This window comes from Lissotriton vulgaris, chromosome 5 (assembly GCF_964263255.1).
Source record: "Lissotriton vulgaris chromosome 5, aLisVul1.2, whole genome shotgun sequence".
Lineage (NCBI taxonomy): Eukaryota > Metazoa > Chordata > Amphibia > Caudata > Salamandridae > Lissotriton > Lissotriton vulgaris.
The window spans coordinates 64,418,848-64,441,367 of record NC_141693.1 but is presented as its reverse complement, the minus strand read 5'-3'; the positions used below and the strand labels follow the sequence as shown (position 1 = coordinate 64,441,367).

The following is a 22,520-nucleotide window of genomic DNA, read 5'->3' as shown; positions in this document are numbered from 1 at the left end:
TTTCCTAATGGTATTCCCTCGTCCACCACAAATGACCTATTAATTTACCTTACAGCTGCAACATCGTCCCCTAAAGCTGTCTCTGTTTTTTATAAAAAAAATTCTACCTCACAGGGCTCCAATGTTCAGATTATTTCATCGTTCTGGAACAAGGAACTTTCTATCTCCCTGTCAAACGATTCATGGTCCTCTATATGGCTTGACAGTATCTCTGGCTGGCTCCCAGTGTCCCTTTATCAAACCAATGCCTATATATTATTTAACACTTTGTGGACTCCTTCACGTCTATTTCATGCTAAACTGTTACTTTCTGATGTTTGTTGGGACTGCAATGCTAGCCCAGGTTCACTTCGCCATATGTTATTTGACTGTCCAGTTATTATGAAATTTTGGTTGGAAGTTTGGAGTATTATTTTAAAAATGTTACCTTTACAAGATGATATTTCCTTTAATTTATTAATTTGCAAATCGATTGCCCTAGCTTATCCCCTTTCTGAGTCTGAGGCAAAATTGTTTAATTTTCTGATAACAGCTGCCTTAAAATCCATCACCTTCTGTTGGAAAGATGCTTCTTCTCTTTCAGTCCATGCTTGGTGGTCGTGGATTACCTTTACGAGAAGAGGTGCACAGCTATCTCTTAAAGGCGTTACTCATAATTCACAATCATTTCAGTCGTTTTGGTTTCCTATTGATTCATATGTTTTGCAATGATATTGTTAAATATTTTCTTATGTTCTATTTTTGCATTACAATTTAATTGTAACTCTGTAGTTTTTGACGTTATGACCCTATGACATGTGCTTTCCTTCCCCTCTCCCTCCCTTTCCTCCTTTCCCTTCCTCTTTAATTGCGATTCTATTTTATTATTATATATTTATATTGCGTATTTTGGTTTAATGCATTTCATATTGATTATTTGATTGCTTATGCTTGTAAATTCCTTCCTCTTTTTTGTATTGTACTTGTTCTTTTCATTTTGTCTTAAAACTTAATAAAACCTTTCTGAACATAAAAAAAAACACTCCAAAAGAGGTTTACAACAGAGATGGGATCTGATAAAGATGGGTGGGATGTGCGCTAGAAGCGTCCTGCTATCACATCCAGCTCTAACCACAAAGGCAGCTACAAACTAATTATAAACTAAAACTAAAACACTGGCACCGAAGGGAACCATCTTGTGTGGACGCGCTCCTTGAGAGTGAGCAGAATGCAGCCTCTCAAAGTGAAGTTAACCAGTGGCTTTAGTGGGCTGACCCTCTGCCCCACACTACAAGCTGCAGTGGGTGGAGGCAAAATATGAGTGACACAACAACAGACAAATGGATGGAAAGGGGTGGCTGAAAGCCCCTATATGTAATATATTATGCATATTTTAGTAACATCAAAAGGTTTTGGCTAACACAAGACCTAAAAATACAAAAGAAACCTCACATCATGATATTTTGAATGAATGACTGAAATGTTTGGATGAAAACCTTCATGCTAATTTTTACATGAATAAATTATTCATATAGGTGTCAGTAAATGTACACATGGGGATTGGCTCTTCTTGGTGCAGCCTGTTTAGACAAAGTTTAAAACGGCATAAGAACAGCGGGATCTGTATGTACTCTCGGCGATATAATGTCCAAGTCTGTGGTTACTGCATAGTATGGTAAATAATTACAGATTCTCAGGGGAGCCCTGTTACATGTAGACAGTGAATTGTTCTAATCACACACAGGAGGGGTGCGAGCTGCAGACATGCTGTGGAGACATTTCATTCTCATGCCTTACACTGACCCTGAAGGACTTTCCATCCTTACACTATTCACAGAACCCTGGGGAAGGCCCTCTCTCTTCTTTCAGCATCTGACTGAAACGTCATAACCGGCAGTAAACCACGAACAGCTGAGGAGAGACCAGGAGTAAAGAAATGAGTAAACAATGTACTTCCAGCACCAGGACGTCTGCTAAATAAACACATACAAACAATTAAAGGTGCACACCTAATATCTGCAAAGTGTATATATTTCATATGTTTACATTTGATTTATAAATAGTTAATAGTGACCACTAACTATGCACGATGAGGAGAGTAAAAGTGTCTTTTCTGTTTTATTCACTTTTTCAGTAGGTCTACCACAAGAAAAAAAACTCAGCTTTTTATTGTAGTCACTATTAGGTTAGGTTTAGACCTCTTTCCTTCAATGAACAGCTCCTGTTTGAGTACAAAAGTGACTAATATGAGCAGTGTAAATAGTGAATAGAAGGGACATTCTATGGTGTTCAAAGTAAACTAATATGTGTAGTTATAACCAGTAAAATATTTACAAATAATTTTTCGAATGAAATATAGAATTGTTTTTGTACAAATGTTTTTTTGATCAAAGCCAATGGAATTAAGGGATTTTGCACAAGTTGAATTGTGCCCATAATTATGGATATGCCACATGTACCGCATACAACTGTGCCTACCTCAAACAGATAAACAAGCATTTGCAATGCAATGGGTCTGGCATTGGTGAAAGTTCGAGATATTGGCGGGGGAAATGAGAACGCAGAATTGACAAGTTAAAAATAACTTGGAGGATTGTATCCAAATCCATATTTAAGTGGCCGCTCCTGGCACTTTCAGAACCTGAGAAGAAAACCAAATTACTGGTATTTTTGCTGAGAAAGGAGGGAACCCTCGAGTTAGAGCACAGACAGCAGAGGGGGCAGTTCACTGCTCTGTGACTGCAACATGAACCCGGAAGTCCCGGCGCAGCCAGAGAGAGGCGCAGACGCACAGACACACCCACTGCACCCAGAGAGGGGCAGACGGACAGACACATCCACTGCACACAGGGAGGGACAGACGCACAGACACACCCACTGCACAAAGAGAGAGAAACTGAAACTTACCTTCCTGCATTTCTGCATCATGGCGGCAGCAGCTCAGCTCGGGAGCCTCAAGGAAGAGGCCTCTTGTTCCATCTGTTTGGAGTATTTTAAGGATCCGGTGTCCATAGAGTGTGGACACAACTTCTGACGCTCCTGCATCACCCAGAGCTGGGAGGGAAGAGATGGAAACTTCCCTTGTCCACAGTGCAGGGAAATATCTTCTGGGAAAAACCTCCGACCCAACAGGCAACTGGGGAATGTAATGTTCGTTGCTACTACCCACAGGAACACTCTGAGTCAGGTAGGTGTGGATAACTCAGGTTTATTCAATCATACAAAGTGTCACAGAGCTAAGGGCGCCGAGCGTCTAACTGTCTCCAGCTCCGGACGCCAACTCGCCGTTTCCAGAGTTCGCGCCTTTCTCCTAACGTCTCTACGCATGCGCGCCTATCCGCTCCAGTCTATGGCGTGACGCGTCATCGCGTATACGCGCATAAACTAGAGCGCATACCACATATCTCCCCCCTTTAATATAAACAAAATTATAACATTTCCCCCAGCAGGTGAGCGTCCCCAACAGTGAAAGAGTCTATGTGGGGCACCACCGGGCTAGTGTCCATCCATCACAAAGTCTCTGTAACGAGAGGGCACGATGACTGCCCTTCCGCTGCGGGTGTGTCTTACCGGCATGTTCTCTCCCACTTCAGTCTCTCCTTGGGACATCCCCGCATCTCTCAACTCTGCTCCCTGCTCTGCATTCGCCTGTGTGCCCCCTCCATCAGTGGGCCTGGCTCCCGGGACATACGCCTCCATGTCCCCACCTGCGCCTTCTCCGTGGTCAACAGTGCCGTGCTCAGAAGGCGGTCGGACTTCCTGGTGGTCCATGCGCCTCTCGCTCTCCTCAGCCTTAGGCCAGACTAATATTTTGTTGACTCTGGCCATGCGGTCTTGTGACCAGACTTTTCCGTCACTGAGAAGAGCCGCCCTACCACGCACCTCCTTGACTTGAAGCGGCTGGCTGAATTTACTTTCACCCTTCTTTTGTAGGGTGGGGAGTTTAATCCTAACCCACTCCCCTTCTTCCAGCGCCGTTTCCTTTGTGCTTCGTCGCTTGTCATAGTGTGCTGCGTAGATCTTCTGGGCCTTCTCCAGATTGCGCTGCACCACCGCTGGGGACCACTTACTGGTTATGGTCTTCTCCCTCCATGCTACGTTGTCCCGGGTGAAGGGATGCCGTCCCCGTAGCACCTGGAACGGACTATACCCCACCACGGAGGGCGTGATTCGATAGGCCCATAGCATGTTCATTATTTCCACTTCCCAGTCCTTTCCTTGCGATATGGCTGCCTGAATTGAGCCCATGAGCACCCTATTGAACCTTTCGACCTGGCCGTTGCATGCCGGATGGTACACAGCTGTGTGTTTCACCTCGATCCCGTTCCTCTTCATGTATCTACCCCACTTGTCCGATACAAATTGCGGTCCATTGTCGCTGAGAATGGACTTGGGTATTCCCTCTCGAAGGAACACTGAGGTTAGGAACTTCAAAATCGTGTCCGTGTCCATCAACTCTTGTATGTCCACTTCTGGCCATTTGGAATACTTGTCCATTATCACACAAATGTACTTATTTACACCTCTACTGTCCAGAACGGGCCCCAGAATGTCTATAGCCACATCTTCCCAGGGGCCTTGCGGGGTGTTGAACTTCCCCAATACGGGTCTGAGCGGGCGGAGCACCTTGTCCGCTCCTTGGCATTGCCCGCACTCCCGCACTTGTCTCTCAATGTGAGCATCCATTCCCGGCCACCAGTACATCTGCTTGACCAACGCCTTAGTTTTCACTATGCCCAGATGCCCTTCATGTAGCAACTTCAACAGCCTGGGTATTAGTGTCACTGGGGGCACGACTCTTTCTCCTCTGTACAGGAAAATTCCCGAATCGCTCAGGGACAATTCCTCCCTCATCTCGTAGAATCGACGCACACCTTCCGAAAGCTTCTTCTTGTCCGGCCACCCCGACGTGAGGTGTTTTCTTACTTCCATCTTCTCCTCGTCAAGCTCGTAGGCCGCCTGCCATTCCTGAGCACTGATCGACATCTCGTGATCCTCCATGCTGGCCACCATTTCCTCTTTGTCCGGGGACTCTCCCGGCGCCTCCTCCATCGCAGCTGCCCGGCTGAGGTAATCAGCCACCTTGTTTTGCGTGCCTGGAAGATATTCTACGTCGTAGGTGTAATCCAGCAACTTCAGGGTCATTTTGGCGATTCTCGGGGTGGCTGTATCATGGCCCGATGACGTCAACACTTTGATGAGTGGCTTGTGATCCGTTTGGAGCCTGAATCTCGTGCCCCATATGAACTGTCGAAACTTGTTCAACGCCCACGTGACCGCCAGCATCTCTTTTTCAATTACGCTGTACCGTTGTTCCGTTGGGGACAGTGCCCGGGACGCAAAACTGATCGTTTCTTTAGATCCATCTTCCCTTTCCTGCGCCAAGACAGCCCCCAGGCCCTTGTCGCTTGCGTCCGTTGTCACGATGGTCTTGCCCGTGGGGACGTACCCTTGCAATGGAATGGCGTGGCTGATACAGTCTTTTATGGATTCAAATTCGGATTGAGCCTCTGCGTCCCACTCGAACTTTGCATTGTTTCTTATTAGTTGTCTCATCCTGTACGTTCTAGTGGCAAAATGTCTGACAAATTTACTGTAATATTCGGCCATTCCGAGGAATGACCGCACTTCCTCCTTTGTTGCTGGGGCCTTGGCGTCCCTTATTGCTTTCACATTTTGCTCCTTCGGCGAGATGCCATGCGTTCCTATCTCGTGTCCTAGGTAGGTCACTGAGCGAGATCCAATTCTACACTTGCTCCATTCCGCCGTTAAGCCTTTTCCTTGCAGCACTCCCAGCACTCGATGGAGTTTCTTATCATGCTCTCCTTTGTCGGAGCCCATCACTAGGATGTCGTCTTGAAAATATTGCACTCCTGAGATGTCCTTAAACAACCTGTGCATGAGTTTCTGGAAAACAGCCGCAGCGGATGCGAGGCCGAAGGGCATTCTCCGGAATTGGTAGCATCCAAAGGGTGTTATGAAGGCTGTGTACTTCCTACTCGACGGATGCAGTTCAATCTGGTAATATGCGGACGTGAGGTCTATGGTGGAGAAGTGGGTGATGCCTTTCGTCCTCGCTAGCATCTCCTCTATCCTGGGGAGCGGGAACCTTTCCACTATGAGGTTTTTGTTGAGCTCTCTCAGGTCCACGCAGAGCCTGACCTTGCCACTTGGTTTCTTGACCACCACCAGGGGCGATAGCCATTCCGCACTATCCACTGGCTCGATGATGCCTTGCTCTTCCAGCTTCTGCAGTTACTGGCGCACAGCCTCACTCGTGGAGATGGGAATATTCCGGACCTTATGAACAACAGGTACCGCCCCCTCCTTAAGGACCATTTTATGCACGAATTTGTCCAGTTTTCCAACCGTGCCCTCAAAGACTTTGGGGTATGCTGCCTTCCAGTCTTCATCTTTCGCGAGGGGCCATTCATCGGTTAACAATATCTGCTCTCTCCCTCCAGGATTTAGTATGATGCCGAGATCACCTGCGTCTCTCCATCCCAGCACCGATGGGCCCTTCTCCGCTACGTACAGGGTGCACGTGGCCGACCGCCCTCTGAATTCGAACACAAAGTCTCTGCACCCTACTAGGGGAATGGAATTCTCTGTGTACGAGATGGGTCTGATGTCCGGTGGCATTAGGTCGGGCCCTACAACTGGCGCGAAGTCCTCTTCCCATATCGATCTTTGCACAATGGTCCAGGGGGACCCGGAATCCACGGCCACATGTACCTTGACGCCCCCGATAAGCATGTCCGTGCGGGGCTTATCTCTCCGCTTCCCCGATACATCCAGCACCTGATCCTCAATGCACAGGACCAGATCGTCTTCTTCCTGATCTTCTTCCTCACTTACGTGGGCCGTGGCTGCGTCGATGCATTTGACCGTGGACTTCGTCCCTTTCCTCCGACAAACCTTTTCGAAATGGCCATTCAAACCACAGAACGAGCACCTGGCTCTGAACCCGGGACACCGCCTGTCCTGGGCCGCGTGCGCTGCACTGCCACATCTGTAGCACGCGAATTTGTTCCCCGGGCTGGAGCGGGCCGTTTGTTTCCCCGACCCCCTTACGTCCTTCCTCGGATCTCCGTAGGCGCTTTTGGGCTTGCTGGACTGCGGTGCTTCGTCAATCTTGTTTATCATCTGTCTCGGCCCACTTTCTCTTTTTGCTGCGTCAGCACCTCTCTTCGACATTTCTGCCTTCTTGACCATCGCCACAACTTCTTTAAGGGATGTCTCATTCATCGCCCATAGCTTGTCCTGAACTGCTCTGCTGGTGGTGTGCATTACGATTTGGTCTTTAATGTATTCGTCCTGCAGAGTCCCGTAGCGACACGTGATTGCTAATCTTCGAAGTGCAGCCACATAGTCGTCGATGGATTCTCCCGCCTCTTGTTTTCTCTGTTGGAAGTTATAGCGGTCTATCGAGACACAAACTGCTGGGCGGTAGTGACTGTCCAAGTCGTCCAGCGCATTCATGAAGACATCCGTCTCCGTTGCGCCCCTCTCCTTGGGTACCAAATTCTTAAACACCCTCACCCCTTCTGGGCCTAAGTTGTGGAGCAACAGTCTCTTTTTTCTTTCCGGCGTGTATTCCCCATCACTCTCATCTCCGAGAGCTTCAATGTAATTTAGGAAATATTCTTTCCAGTCTTCCCATTTTAATTGGGGTTCACCTGGTCTGGGTAAGAACGGTACGGGTGCCATCAGGGCTGACGCTTGATTTGCCATTCTAGCTTCGCCTCTGGGTTCACCCTCCTGGGCCCTTCGTTGGGTAGGCTCACCGGACGCTCCTGCGCTCTCTGCCGTGTCGCCTTGGCCCCTTGGACTGCCTGGGGTATTATCCCTCGCACTTTGCGCAGTCTGTTCACTCTTCCCCCCTTCCTCTTGTTCGGGGGCGTCTCCCTTGGTTGCCAGGTTGCTGGCTGGAAGCTCCTGGAGTCTTGGGTCACACTGACCTGGCTTGTACGGTTGGTGTTTGGTTCTGTACCGTGCTGCTGCGCTGCTGCCACGCCCTTTGCTCTTCCTTGTAGGTGACTTGCCTTGTCGGCTCGTGGGTGTGGGTCGTGGGGGGTGTTTGCCGTCGACCTCTGCACCGGTGGTGTTCGGATGCCAGCCTCGTCGCCAATGTAATGTTCGTTGCTACTACCCACAGGAACACTCTGAGTCAGGTAGGTGTGGATAACTCAGGTTTATTCAATCATACAAAGTGTCACAGAGCTAAGGGCGCCGAGCGTCTAACTGTCTCCAGCTCCGGACGCCAACTCGCCGTTTCCAGAGTTCGCGCCTTTCTCCTAACGTCTCTACGCATGCGCGCCTATCCGCTCCAGTCTATGGCGTGACGCGTCATCGCATATACGCGCATAGACTAGAGCGCATACCACAGGGAACATGGTGGAAATTGCAAAACAGCTTCATCTGCCCCCATTAAAGCCCCCGGAGGAGAATCAATGCGAGAGACATGGGCAGCCACAGCTGCTGTTCTGTGCAGAGGATCAGAGGATGATATGCCTGGTCTGCCGGGAGTCCAAGGAGCATAAAACTCACTCAGCAAGTCCTATAGAGGAGGCTGCAGAGGAGCACAAGGTATGTCCGTGGGCATTCAGGGATCACAAAGTCGCTTGGTGAGCCGCACCAAGGGGCAGCCGGAGAGCACAAGCTGTGTGTGTGAGTGTCCAGAGATCCCGAGTCACTCTTTGCATAGGCTGGCTAGATTGCTCCATGTCACTGGGACAACACTTTTACATTTCTGGATTTTGCATTTTTACATATTTTGACCTGGTGTGTTCAAGCAATAGGGTCCAGTAAAGTGAATCAAAACTACAAATCCCAGAATGCACTGATATGTTAAATCAAAATCCTCGAAATGAAAAAGTTGTGTCCCGGTTGCATGGAGTCATCTGGTCTCCCTCCCTGTTTATGCCATAGAGGAGGCTGCAGAAGAGAAGAGGGTGTGTCTGTGGGTGTTTATGGATCATAATGCACCCGTTGGCCCCAAAGAGAGGTCTGTGCAAGGAGTGTATGTGGGTGTTCACGATTCACAAGTGAAGACAGTGTAAGCTCCACAGAGGAAGAAGCTGCAGAGGAGCACAAGGTATATGTGTGGGTGTTCAAGATTCACAAGTGAAGGCAATATGTACATTCTGCAGAGGAGCACAAGGCAGTCTGTGGACGATCACGATTCACAGTTGAATTAACTTGTTAAGTCTTTAAGAGGATACAATGCATATTTTGGGAGTGTTAAGTGTTCTTCGAGAAGGCTGTTGAAAAATACAAGGTATGTTTGTGGTGTTTAGGGACTGTAAGTGAATCCACTCCATGAGGGCTTTAAAAGGAACTGCAAAAGAGCACAAAGTGTGTCTGTCAGAGCGCTGGGATCATGGGCCGTATACTGTGAGCCACAGAGGCAGCTGCAGAGGATCAGAAGGGATGTGTGTGGGTGTTTTAGGATCTTGCATTATGCTCATTCCGTGTAACACTGCAGTGTGAGTTGTCGGTGTCAGAAGACTTGACACGGCAATGCAGGGTGTAGCACACGAGCTCACAGGAGCAGAGACACAGCAGAAGAGCTGCAGCACTGCATTGTGACGCACACAGGGTCTCGAGGGCATGGGTACAGATGACTCCCGAACAGTGCAGGGTTCACCAGACACAAAGAGAGGTGCAGGGTCCAGGCGCTAGACTTGCATCATCATTGAACACAGAGTGAAGATCTCCTGTAGCTTTGGCTGCTTGAAGCTCGCTGGCTTTGGGGACCCCTCACAGGATGAGTGACCGTCAGGCTGGGCTGCGATCACAGGCTCCCGGTCTGGGGAAGCTCGGAGTGTCCGACCTCCTCACCTCAAGGTGCAGAGCAGTGGACTGGGCTCGGGCTGATGAGGACAAACCCCTCCATTCAGCGGCAAGAGAGGTCCTTCCTCAGTCCTGGGGTCTAGCGCCTCCTGTAGCAGGGAGACGGCCATCATTCCCGTCTGTGGTCTTCAGTGCTCTCTTCGAGGTCCTTCCTCAGTCCTGGGGTTCTAGCGCCTCCTGTAGAAGGGAGACGGCCATCATTCCCATCTCTGGTCTTCAGCGTTCTCTTCAGTAGAGGTCCTTCCTCAGTCCTGGGGTCTAGCGCCTCCTGTAGAAGGGAGACTGCCATCATTCCCGTCTCTGGTCTTCAGCGTTTTCTTCAGTAGAGGTCCTTCCTGGGTCCTGGGGGTCCAGCGCCTGCTGTAGAAGGGAGACGGCCATCATTCCCGTCTCTGGTCTTCAGCGTTCTCTTCAGTAGAGGTCCTTCCTCAGTCCTGGGTTCCAGCTCTCCCTTTAGAATGGAGACAGCCATCATTCCCGTCATTGGTCTTCAGTTTTCTCTTCAGTAGAGGTCCTTCCTGGGTCCTGGGGGTCCAGCGCCTCCTGTATAAGGGAAGCAGCCATCATTCCCGTCTCTGGTCTTCAGCGTTCTCTTCAGTAGAAGTCCTTCCTCGGTCCTGGGGTTCTAGCGCCTCCTGTATAAGGGAGACGGCCATCATTCCTGTCTCTGGTCTTGAGCGTTCTCTTCAGTAGAGGTCCTTCGTGGGTCCTGGGGGTCCAGCGCCTCCTGTAGAAGGGAGAACGCCATCATTCCCGTCTCTGGTCTTCAGCGTTCTCTTCAGTAGAGGTCCTTCCTCGGTCCTGGGGGTCTAGTGGCTCCTGTAGAAGGGAGACGGCTATCATTCCCGTCTCCGGTCTTCAGCGTTCTCTTCAGTAGAGGTCCTTCCTCGGTCCTGGGGTTCTAGCGCCTCCTGTAGAATGGAGACGGCCATCATTCCTGTCTCTGGTCTTCCGCGTTCCCTTCAGATGAGGTCCTTCCTCGGTCCTGGGGGTCTAGCATCTCCTGTAGAAGGGAGATGGCCATCATTCCCGTCTCTGGTCTTCAGCGTTCTCTTCAGTAGAGGTCCTTCCTCGGACCTGGGGGTCTAGCACCTCCTGTAGAAGGGAGACCGCCATCAATCCCGTCTCTGGTCTTCAGCGTTCTCTTCAGTAGAGGTCCTTCATCGGTCCTGGATTCCAGCGCTTCCTGCAGAAGGGGGACGGCCATCATTCCCGTCTCTGGTCTTCAGTGTTCTCTTCAGTAGAGGTCGTTCCTCGGTCCTGGGGGTCTAGCACCTCCTGTAGAAGGGAGACCGCCATCATTCCCGCCTTTGGTCTTCAGCGTTCTCTTCAGTAGAGGTCCTTCCTCGGTCCTGGGGTCCACCGCCTCCTGTAGAAGGTGGGCGGCCATCATTCCCGTCTCTGGTCTTCAGCGTTCTCTTCAGTAGAGGTCCTTCCTCAGTCCTGTGGTCTAGCGCCTCCTGTAGAAGGGAGACTGCCATCATTCCCGTCTCTGGTCTTCAGCGTTTTCTTCAGTAGAGGTCCTTCATCAGTCCTGGGTTCCAGCGCTCCCTGTAGAATGGAGACAGCCATCATTCCCGTCTCTGGTCTTCAGTTTTCTCTCCAGTAGAGGTCCTTCCTCGGTCTTGGGGGTGCAGCCCCTCCTGTAGAAGGGAGACGGCCATCATTCCCGTCTCTGGTCTTCAGCGTTCTCTTCAGTAGAGGTCCTTCCTGGGTCCTGGGGGGTCCAACGCCTCCTGTAGAAGGGAGACGGCCATCATTCCCATCTCTGGTCTTTACCGTTCTCTTCAGTAGAGTTTCTTCCTCGGTCCTGGGGTTGAGCGCCTCCTGTAGAAGGGAGATGGCCGCCATTCCTGTCTCTGGTCTTCAGCGTTCCCTTCAGTAGAGGACCTTCCTCGGTTTTGGGGTGTAGCGCCTCTTGTAGCAGGGAGACGGGCATCATTCCCGTCTCCGGTCTTCAGCGTTCTCTTCAGTGCTGTGCAGAGCTCCATAAAGCTAGAAGGGGACAGTTTATATCCTGTCCTCGGATAGTTCGCTCCAATCCAACTCTCCAGCCAGATTCATAGTTAGCCCCAGACCTTTGGAGGGAACCAGTGAACTTGAGAGTGAACCACACACAATCCCTCCTTCCATCAGGATAGACATTCAAGACAAACGTTGCAATTGGCCTCAAAAACATCCTAATGGAGGACGGGGGCAGTGGGGGGTGTGAGGAGCAGGGGATGGCGGGGAGGCTACAGAGAGAAGGGGGCTGTAGGCACAGACTACAACCAAGACTCTGATTCACCCTACAACAGAAAGCGTTTCACACACAATCAATCAATCAATCAATCAACAAACATTTGTATAGCGCGCTACTCACCCGCAAGGGTCTCAAGGCGCTGAGGGGGGGGAGGGGTGCTACTGCTTGAACAGCCAGGTCTTGAGTTGTTTCCTGAAGGAGAGATGGTCCAGGATCAGCCGTAGGTGAGTGGGGAGGGAGTTCCATGTCTTGGCTGCCAGGTAGGAGAAGGATCTTCCTCCGACGGTGGACTTCCGAAAGCGTGTACGGAGGCGAGGGCGAGGCTCGCGGATTGGAGCTGGCGGGTGGGTGTGTAGAATGTGAGGCGGCTGTTGAGGTACTTCGGGCCCGTGTCGTGGAGAGCCTAGTGTGCGTGGGTGAGGAGTCTGAACGTGATCCTCTTGTTGACGGGGAGCCAGTGCAGTTCTTTCAGGTGGGCAGAGATGTGGTTGCAGGAGGGATGTCCAGGATGAGTCGTGCTGAGGCGTTCTGAATGAGCTGGAGTCTTTTCTGGAGTTTGGCTGTGGTTCCAGCATAGAGGGTGTTCCCGTAGTCCAGACGGCTGGTGACGAGGGCCTAGGTGACCTTCTTCCTGGTTTCGGTGGGGATCCATCGGAAGATCTTACGGAGCATGCGCAGGGTGTTGAAGCAGGATGACGAGACGGCGTTCACTTGCTTGGTCATCGTGAGGGAGGAGTCCAGGATAAAGCCTAGGTTGCGGGCGTGGTCTGTTGGTTTGGGTGCGATGCCCAGGGCAGGGGGCCACCAGGAGTCGTCCCATGCAGAGGGAGATGGTCCGAGGATGAGGACTTCCGTCTTGTCGGAGTTCAGTTTCAGACGGCTGATCTTCATCCATTCTGCGACGTCGTTCATTCCTTCCTGGAGGTTGGCTTTGGCGGTGGTGGGTGTAGGAAGGTAGATACCTGACTATGGTTACCCCCGACTTTTTGCCTGGTGTTTTGCTGGTTTTCCGACTTAGTTGACCTGGGGCCCTGCCAATCAGGACCCCAGGGCTGCTGCTCTCTCTCTAAAATGGATTCCATGTACCTTAGGTGCATTACCCAATTGGAACTGGGCCACCCTGTCAGCCCCTGTAACTCAGGGCATCGGTGTACCCAGGGCCTACCAGGGGCTGAAGCATGTATTATGCCACCCCTGGATGGCCATCTAAATCTGACACAACTGGCTGCACGACAGCTGGGGCCACGTGGCGTACTCGCCCGTTGCTGTAGGTGTAGTATCCCTATACCTAACCTTAAAATGGACACCCGAGTTCCTCTCAGTCACTCCTATGGCAGGCCTTGACAATCCTGAAGGCAGAGTGCATGGAACCGCGTGAATTGGGCTCTGGCACGAGCCGAGCCCGGTTGCAGCTTGCGGAACCAAGACCCAATGGCTGTTCCATGATAACGCGTATCATATCGGTAACTTCGGTATCGCGTTATCAAGACATGTCGAGTAAGGTGTCATACCAATCGGGGTGCTGCCCTCTCACCATTCCTGGCGACGAGGTTAGCATTCCGCCCTTCTAGAGGGACACGACATGTACGTAACTGTGAACCCCGGTTAAAGTTAACTGAAGCCTCAGCTCCACAAAATGGACGCTGCCACCACAGACACGAGTCTGACCTCCTGCTGCTCGGAGTCCTTCCAGCGAGGAGAGCTTGGACAAAGGGTTTCCTGTCAAGGGCGGTGTTCGCACCGTCCCAGACAGAATTTGTGTATTCTGGGTAGGTAGGGCTTTGCTAGAAGGTGACTGCGGGGTGGCACCCCGGTGCTCACTACGCATCTGCCGGCTAGAACCAGTTCCAGGGGCGCGCAGCCCCTGACCTGGGGAAAGTCCAGCAGGGGGAGAGGGGTGTAACTACCCCCCTTCCTGGTCCCACCCTTAGGGCAGGACCTAGTCATGTACCCGCCCCTTTCTTTAGGATAAAGGCCGGAGCGGGGACCCTTCCAAATTAGATCATCTTTGAATCAAGAATACTTTCTACGAAAGGACTTCGAGACTCTTCTCAAGATTTCTCCCTTGTGGCTAAGGAGTAGTCACCCTGCATCCGCAGGCACCATCTAAGAACTCTGCGGTTTGCTGCAAGTCCTTCCTCAAGGATCCGACGGCACAGCTCGACGAGAACCGGCTTCCCTGGCACCTCTGACCTCTACCCACGTCGTCAGCTCAGCTGAGATCTATGGGTGCGACGAGACCTCGAGGGACCGGCCATCATCAAAACCTGCACGCTTTCTTAACCAGCACGACCATCGAAGCAATTCTCTGGTGAGTGCTCTGGGGTCCGAGAAGCCCCGACCCTGAGTAGCTCCAGCACCGAAGTGCAGTCTTCCAGCATCTGCACGATCTGCGTGGGGCCCTTCTGCTCGCTGCTCAACACGTTGTCTGGTCACTAGCCGCTGGCTTGTGCCTTTCTTCGACGACATCCGACAACCAACGCTGCTGGTCTGGTTGCTCCAGATCGGCCCTTGCTCCCTTTTTTGAGAGGAGCACCCCGGACCCTCCTGGTCCACTCAAGACGCCATCTTAGGCCCACCACGTGGCTCTTAGATCTGCCAAGGCTTGTTGCCCCAATCCTGGGCCCAGCGACGCCGACAGCATCAACCTTCGTGGGACAGCTCGCACCTCCATCCTGGTCGCCGACAACGCCTCCTGGTCCGTGAGACTGCAGAGCCTAGCGTCGCCCACTCACCTAGTCGAGGTGACGGCCATCCGGTGCCTTCCTGGTACCCTCTGACTACTGGCTAGTAGTACGAACTTGGTCCCCTCTGCTTTCAGGTATCAACGATCAGTGATCCAGGCTTGGATCTCTACGAACTATTCATCACTGGTCGCCGGCCAGCAACTCCTTTTCTTCCGGCTCCTGGCTCGTCAGCGAAGACCCCCGACGCCTGTAAGACTTGTGCAGCCGCAGCCCTCGTGGCTAGGTAACTTCGGCATTTCGGTGCCTGCATAGCCTCCTTACTCTAGGGTCCCGAGTTCCTCGCTTCCGACTTGCCTTATCGGGTCCGCCCGAGACCGCTAAACTTTCCGTGCCCTCGGGCACTTGTTTTAAATTGTGCACTTGAAGTATTTTCTAAGAGCTTTGGTTCTGTGCTTAGTACCCTGTCCTCATAAAGAGTACAGGGCTGTTGTGATTCTAATAAATATACTGTTTATTTTCATAACACTTGTGTGGTGTCCTTTCACTTGGTGTTCAAGGGGTATGTGATGGTATTACAGCTGGCTTAACACGCCCTCTAGAGTTTAGCCCGAATACTGCTCGTATCCACGCTACTTGGATAGCTGGTCTAAGGTTGACTTACAACCAATCACCATAAGGGTCGTTTGGAACGATACATAGTGGTCGCTAGAATAGCGAACGCTGCATATCGGGCCAACTTCTCACAGTGGGGTCGTTGGTGAGAGAGAGGATCAGCTGGGTGTCGTCAGCGTAGGAGATGATGTTGAGGTTGTATTGGCGAGCGATGTCTGCGAGAGGGCTCAGGTAGACGTTGAAGAGGGTGAGGCTGAGGGAAGATCCTTGCGGGACGCCGCAGATGACTTCGGTGGGCGCCGATCGGAACGGGGGGAGGCGGACTCTCTGGGTTCTTCCGGCGAGGAACGAGATGATCCACTGTGGCCCCCATCACCGCACATGGGAACCTCGCCTCACATGTCCACAGGCACTGCATCCTATGGACCTGGGCCTGAAGGCACCTGAGCCTGACAGCACTGTGAGGCCCTGCTCATGGTAATACAGCGCTATACACATCTGTGTCACAACATGTATGCTGCACTCAAATGGAGCCCAGATATGACATACTACACAGAAGGTAGTGTCAGTCACTCTCCGATCTGAGTTTGAGGCGACATCCACTCCACTTCTATACTCGTCTGCCACAAGCCGTTAGTAGCGTCATGGGCTGGTCATGTGAGAGGGATCCACTCGGGTAAAAGCAGGACTTCTCTGGGTGGATCTCAATCTCGCATTCTGATGGAGAGCAGCGCTCCAGATGTAAAGCCCTCGTCAGGGGACCTCCGGTGCTGGTCTCTTGCACAAGAAGATATCCTGGGCCAGGATAGTAAAACGGAAGCAGTTTGTCACATGGACACTGCGCCAAAACCTTTCACCCTACTGTTCACGCTCTCAATCTGCCATCCTGCCATGCTCCATGCTTGGGTTCGGTCCTGCTCTCCTGGCTGCCTATTCCTTGTTGCAGACTACATCAGAATGTTGCCTGCTCTCTCGCTAATCCTGCCTGTTCACAGCTGTGGCCCTGTAATGAGGTTGGTGCCTGTTCTCTGTTGCAGACCCGGTTAAGGGCTGGTATATGCTCTCTCGTTCTAGCAGGTTTATTTTCTCAGACCCTTTTATGAGTCTGTTGCCTCTTTTCTGTTGCAGACCCTGTAAGGCTGGTGTTGATTCCTGCTTCAGACCTTGTAAAGGGCTGGAACTGGCTCTGTTGCAGACCCTTGCTGGGGTGGAGGCCTGCATTCTTCCTGTGTCTGTTCTCTGTCAAAGACTCTGCCAGTGGTTGGGGCCTGCACTCTTCCTGTGTCTGTTTTCTATCACAGTCCCTGCCTGGGGTTGTGGCCTGCATTCTTCCTTTGTCTGTATTCTGTCTCAGACCCTGCCTGGGGTTGTGACTTGCACTCTTCCTGTGTCTGTTTTCTGTCACAGACCCTGCCTGGGGTTGGGGTCTGCATTCTTCCTGTGTCTGTTTTCTGTCACAGACCCTGCCTGGGGTTGGGGCCTGCACTCTTCCTGTGTCTGGTTTCTGTTGCAGACCCTGTCTGGGGCTTGGGCCTGCTCTCTTCCTGTGTCTGTTCTCTGTCAAAGACTCTGCCAGGGGTTGGGGCCTGCACTCTTCCTGTGTCTGTTTTCTATCACAGCCCCTGCCTGGGGGTTGGGGTCTGCACTATTCCTGTGTCTGTTTTCTGTTACCGACCCTGCCTGGGTTTGTGACCTGCACTCTTCCTGTGCCTGTTTTCTGTCACAGACCCTGCCTGGGGTTGGGGCCTGCATTCTTCCTTTGTCTGTATTCTGTCACAGACCCTGCTTGGGGTTGTGACTTGCACTCTTCCTGTGCCTGTATTCTGTCACAGACCCTGCCTGGGGTTGTGACTTGCACTCTTCCTGTGTCTGTTTTCTGTCACAGACCCTGCCTGGGGTTGTGGCCTGCACTCTTCCTTTGTCTGTATTCTGTCACAGACCCTGCCTGGGTTTGTGACCTGCACTCTTCCTGTGCCTGTTTTCTGTCACAGACCCTGCCTGGGGTTGGGGCCTGCATTCTTCCTTTGTCTGTATTCTGTCACAGACCCTGCCTGGGGTTGTGACTTGCACTCTTCCTGTGTCTGTTTTCTGTCACAGACCCTGCCAGGGGTTGTGACTTGCACTCTTCCTGTGTCTGTTTTCTATCACAGCCCCTGCCTGGGGTTGTGGCCTGCACTCTTCCTTTGTCTGTATTCTGTCACAGACCCTGCCTGGGGTTGTGACTTGCACTCTTCCTGTGTCTGTTTTCTGTCACAGACCCTGCCTGGGGTTGGGGTCTGCATTCTTCCTGTGTCTGTTTTCTGTCACAGACCCTGCCTGGGGTTGTGACTTGCACTCTTCCTGTGTCTGTTTTCTGTCACAGACCCTGCCTGGGGTTGGGGTCTGCATTCTTCCTGTATCTGTTTTCTGTCACAGACCCTGCCTGGGGTTGGGACCAGCACTCTTCCTGCAGGGCCGGCTCTAGGCATGTGCAAGCTGTGCACCTGCACAGGGCCACCAAACCCCAGGGGCCACCACGCCAATATATATCCTTAATATATTAATCCTCTGAGGATGGATACATATTTGCGTGGTGGCCCCTGGCAGGGATTTGGCGGCCTCCGGCTCTGTTCCACTTCTAAACACCCTGACCCCCTCCCCTCTTTACTGGCCTGCGCGCTCCGCCCCGCCCGGACCCCCTCTTCCGGGCCCCCTACCTATGCTCCTTGCCCAGGGCCACCATGAGCCTAGAGCCGGCCCTGCTTCCTGTGTCTGTTTTCTGTCACATACTGTGATCATTTCTTTGGTGTCTGTTCTTTCACAGACCCTACGTGTGGCCGGCACCTGTATAGGACAAGGTCCAGATATGGTTAATCAGATGTGGGGATCTGGATGTAACATATTTAAGAACAATTTGGATATGTTTGGCCAGAATTTCCAATCTGGACATCTGTTACTGACAGTCTAAATCTATATGGGCAGTACTTACAGCCTGGATATAGAGCGCAAACCGAGGGGCTGGCCCCTGGGAAGATGCAATTGTTGGCGGAAGGTCTAGGGTCGGCTGTCGGTTCAGGGATAGTGCTCCTTAAAGAGATGGGTCTTCAGCATTTTCCTAAATTGGGGAGAGTTGGAGCTGATGCCACGTCGAAAGTGATGCTGTGCCAGAACCTGGGAGCATAAACGGAGAAGGCTTGCCTTCTGGGTTTTTCTTCTTAATTGTAATTGTAGTTGTAAGATAGTTTTTATAGAGCGCATACTATCGCTCCAAGGAGCATCTTGGCGCTGTAATTCCGTAGCCTAGAGTGGTGGGCCGGAAATACTACTCACATCAATTTCAAAGTACCTGAAGGTTTATTTGAGCCTAGACTAACTGTTTACTAACCTTGTCTGGTAGATTAAAAATCCAGGTTTTCAGGGCTTTCCTGAATTCGATTTCAGTGGGGGTTTGCCGTAGGCTTTGTGGGAGTTTATTCCAGGCTTTGGTACCAAGGACGGCCAGAGATCTTCCTCCTTTGGTGGCTAGTCTAAATCTGGGGACTGTTAGGAGACACATGTCTGATGACCTCAAGTTCCGACTTGGTATGTACGGCTTGAACCGTGGGAGCAGATATTTAGGCCCTTTTTTGTGGTATGCTCTAAAGGTAATTACCAGTATCTTAAAGAGCACTCGCTTATGTATGGGGAGCCAGTGTAACTGTTTTAAGGCAGCAGAAGCAGAAGATCTCCTTGGAAGATTAAGCACCAGGCGTGCAGCAGCATTTTGGACAACCTGCAACCTGTGCAGGGTAGATCTATTCACTCCTGCGTATATGCTGTTGCAGTAGTCTAAACGTGATGAAATTAGTGCCACTGCAACTGTCTTTTTTGCTTCCAAAGGGATAAAGTTGAAAAACTTTCGAAGGCCACGTATGATGTTGAAACAGGATCCTGCCACTGCATTCACTTGTTGTTTAAAACAGAGTTTTTCATCAAATCTGACTCCCAGGTTACGTGCGGATAGTACTGTTTTTGGCGGAATTTCCTCATTAGGGGGCCACCATAGCTGGGGGGAAAACAGATTTTGGGGACCCACAGGGAGAATTTCAGTCTTGCCCGTGTTGCATTTCAGGTGGTTGGTCTTCATCCAGTTAAAGGTTGCGGTGAGGCATTTTCCAAGATTCTCCTCCGCTCTTGTAGATTTGCTGTCTAAGACTAAGATGAGCTGAGTATCATCTGCGTATGATACTGTATTGATGTTAAATGATGTTATTAGCTCAACTAGAGGTGTCATATATAGATTAAACAGCACCGGGCTTAGCCTTGATCCCTGGGGTACAGCTGTTGGATTAGATTTTTTTTGCTGATAGATACTGTCCCAGGACAGTAGTCTGTTTCCTGTCCGCAAGGAGATTTTCCATCCATGCCAAGGCTGTGCCCCCTATGCCCACCGTAGCTTAACGGTTGATCAGTATCTCATGCGAGATCGTGTCGAAGGCCGCCGACAGATCCAGGAGAACAAGGACTGCCCTGTCCCCCTGGTCCATGGCGGCCCTCAGTGTCTCCGTTGTGTAGAGGAGAGCTGATTCCGTTGAGTGGGCGGCTCTGAAACCCGATTGGTTGGTTTTTTGTCTTGAGTCTGGTGATATCCGCGCTCCTGGGCAGATGTCGTTCCTTGAACGTGAATAGTTTGTTTGCCAGGTAAGCTGGGGTCTTGTTGTTGAGTGCTTTATTTGAAGCACCTGGTCATGAAGATGACCTGGGCTGGAAGCAACAGCTAGTATAGGTCTTTTTATTTTTATTTCAGACCCATGTGAGAATTTACATACAGCAATATTTAGTAAGCAAGAGCAGCAGAGCTGTACATAGTAAATAAAGTGATATCTGACAATAAATACACACCTTATATTTTAAAACAGACTTGACCAGTGACTTTCTTCTAAACATTCCATTGAAATAAAAATAAAAATAAAACATTAGGTTTCATGCAGCAATATTAAGCTGGAAGAAGCTGCAGAATTATACATAATAGATAAAGTGCTGAATGTCAATAAATTACACAGAATATCCTGATCCAAATTCAACTAGTAACTTCCATCTGAATACATCATTAAATAAATAATTTAGATTTCATATATAGTGCGGTAAAGTGCTATGTGGCCATAAATACATATTTAATAACCTTTAACAGGTTGAACCAATGGAAGACATGTCATCCCCTATAAAGAACTGGGCTTGTAAAATGTCATCTAGGTCGAGTAATATATAACCTTAGTCCATCCGCAGCTAATGCTACTGGTTCTAGCTCAACTCAGAGCCCTCCGGCCCAGTTTGTGACTGGGGACCATATCTCTCGACCAGTCTTTCCTTCTTATGGCCTTTAAGTTTGTATAAGCTGACCTCTATATTATTAATAGACATGAATCTATTCAGCCACAATACAAACGTTGGGGGGGGTCAGGTTTGAGCCAATCCGCGGCGATACATAATCGTGCTACCGCAGTGGCAACGAAAATCAGGTACGTTTCTTCCTGACCTCTGATATTAGATCCTGCGCGATCTACCAGTCCTAAAAGCATCGTTACCGAAGTGAAGCTAATAGAATTTTTGGTAATAGGATTTAAAAAAGGCTCTATTCCTTTAATAAAAGGTAGTAGCTGAGGACATGAGTAAAACATATGCACAATCTCTGCTTGATCAGCTCCGCATTGTGTACATTTTCCATAAAATTCAGGTCCCCATTTAGAGTGTAGTACAAATTAAAAGCAGTCTTTAAAAACTGGCTCTATAAAGTTGCTGTTAATAGATTTTTTTTTTGCACATTCTTAAGACTCCTTAAGACATATTGTTGGGCTTTCTAGCCTTGTACTCCACGTAGAAACTTGAGCATCTAAATCATCTTTTTGTATCTCAACCAATAGATCATATATGGACCCTATACTTTAGCCACGTCTGGCTGCCTCAATGGTAGGGATCTTCTCTATTGCATTTAATTCATTTTTTTTTTTTTTTTTTGGAAAACCTTTATTTGTAGAAAAATACACCGCTATTCAGCCATACATCCCGGAGGCCAGGCAGCATTGTGGTAGCAATCTTATTCGTGCACCAAACGGTAGACAGGAGCGGTCAGGTTTAATTTTAAATATATGAAGGTAATAGAATAAATAAACCAAAGATCAACAAAAACGGGCAAGGAGTAAAGAAAGGAAGAGAGAAGGACGAGCAAAGGAGGAAAAAGAGAAAAAGGAAACTAGGCTGAGGACATATCACATACTTTGGGCTTACATCACTGGGAGAGATCGGGGGCCGCACACCCTATGCAGCTTGCAATGTAATTAGCGATAACAGTTCGGATGGGGAGTAACAGAACAGGATGACAGTCATGGAATCACGGGTAAGGGGCACTACGGAGATAGATGGGCATCAGGTTCCACCTCCTCAGGGGGTGTACAAATGTCACCTCGATACGAGTTCCAAGCACCCCACACGGACCTCCACATTCTAGGTTTGCCCCTGGCCACGTATACAGTTTTCTCGCGTAGCATGCACCAGTCCATGTTGGTCTCCCACAGGCCAATCGTGGGAGAAGCTGGCGCACCCCATCTCTGAGCAATATCTCTCTTGGCTATCATGTTGCCCAGAGTGACCCAACGGGTCTGGGCAACGTTATAGTCATTCGGGCCCCAAATGTTGAGTAAGCAGCGCCGGGCCTCCGCAGGTAAGGCCACACCAGTCACATCCCTCATCACCTCGTGCACACGCACCCAGAATCAAGCCACCTCGGGACATTCCCAGATGATGTGCATGAAGGTCGCAATCGTCCCACATCCTCTCCGGCACATACCATCCAGCGAGAGCCCCATGTGTATGAGCCTGGGGCCCGTGACATAGACTCTGTGTAAGATCTTCAGCTGGACAAGGCGGAGCCTCGCCGATATGGCCACCTCCCTAGGGGAAGAGACCGCCGACTGCCACTCCTCATCATCCACCTCAATGCCATCGTTCACCCAGAGCTCCCTCAACCGCCGCAACAGGTCAGCCCGCGTGTTAATAAGCTTCTTGTAGGTCAGGGAGATGGCGCTGTCCGGCATATGGCCGTCCAGCACCCTGTCCTCCAGTGGAGACTATTCGGGCACCGTCTCCCCCGCCGTTATACAGGACAAGAGAGCATGCCGAAGCTGTGCGTA

At 50.6% G+C, this 22,520-nt stretch overlaps 1 protein-coding gene across 1 annotated transcript in view; it reads left to right on the top strand.

Moving 5' to 3' along the window:
* Window positions 1-8,469: 8,469 nt before the first annotated feature.
* LOC147710177 (E3 ubiquitin-protein ligase TRIM39-like) overlaps window positions 8,470-22,520 on the top strand; it is a 123,863-nt gene continuing 109,812 nt past the window's right edge. Inside the window, exon 1 of the mRNA XM_086919944.1 lies at window positions 8,470-8,568. Within this exon, the coding sequence (XP_086776070.1) occupies window positions 8,485-8,568 (84 nt within the window). The 5' untranslated portion in view covers window positions 8,470-8,484. The remainder of the gene's footprint in view (window positions 8,569-22,520) is intronic.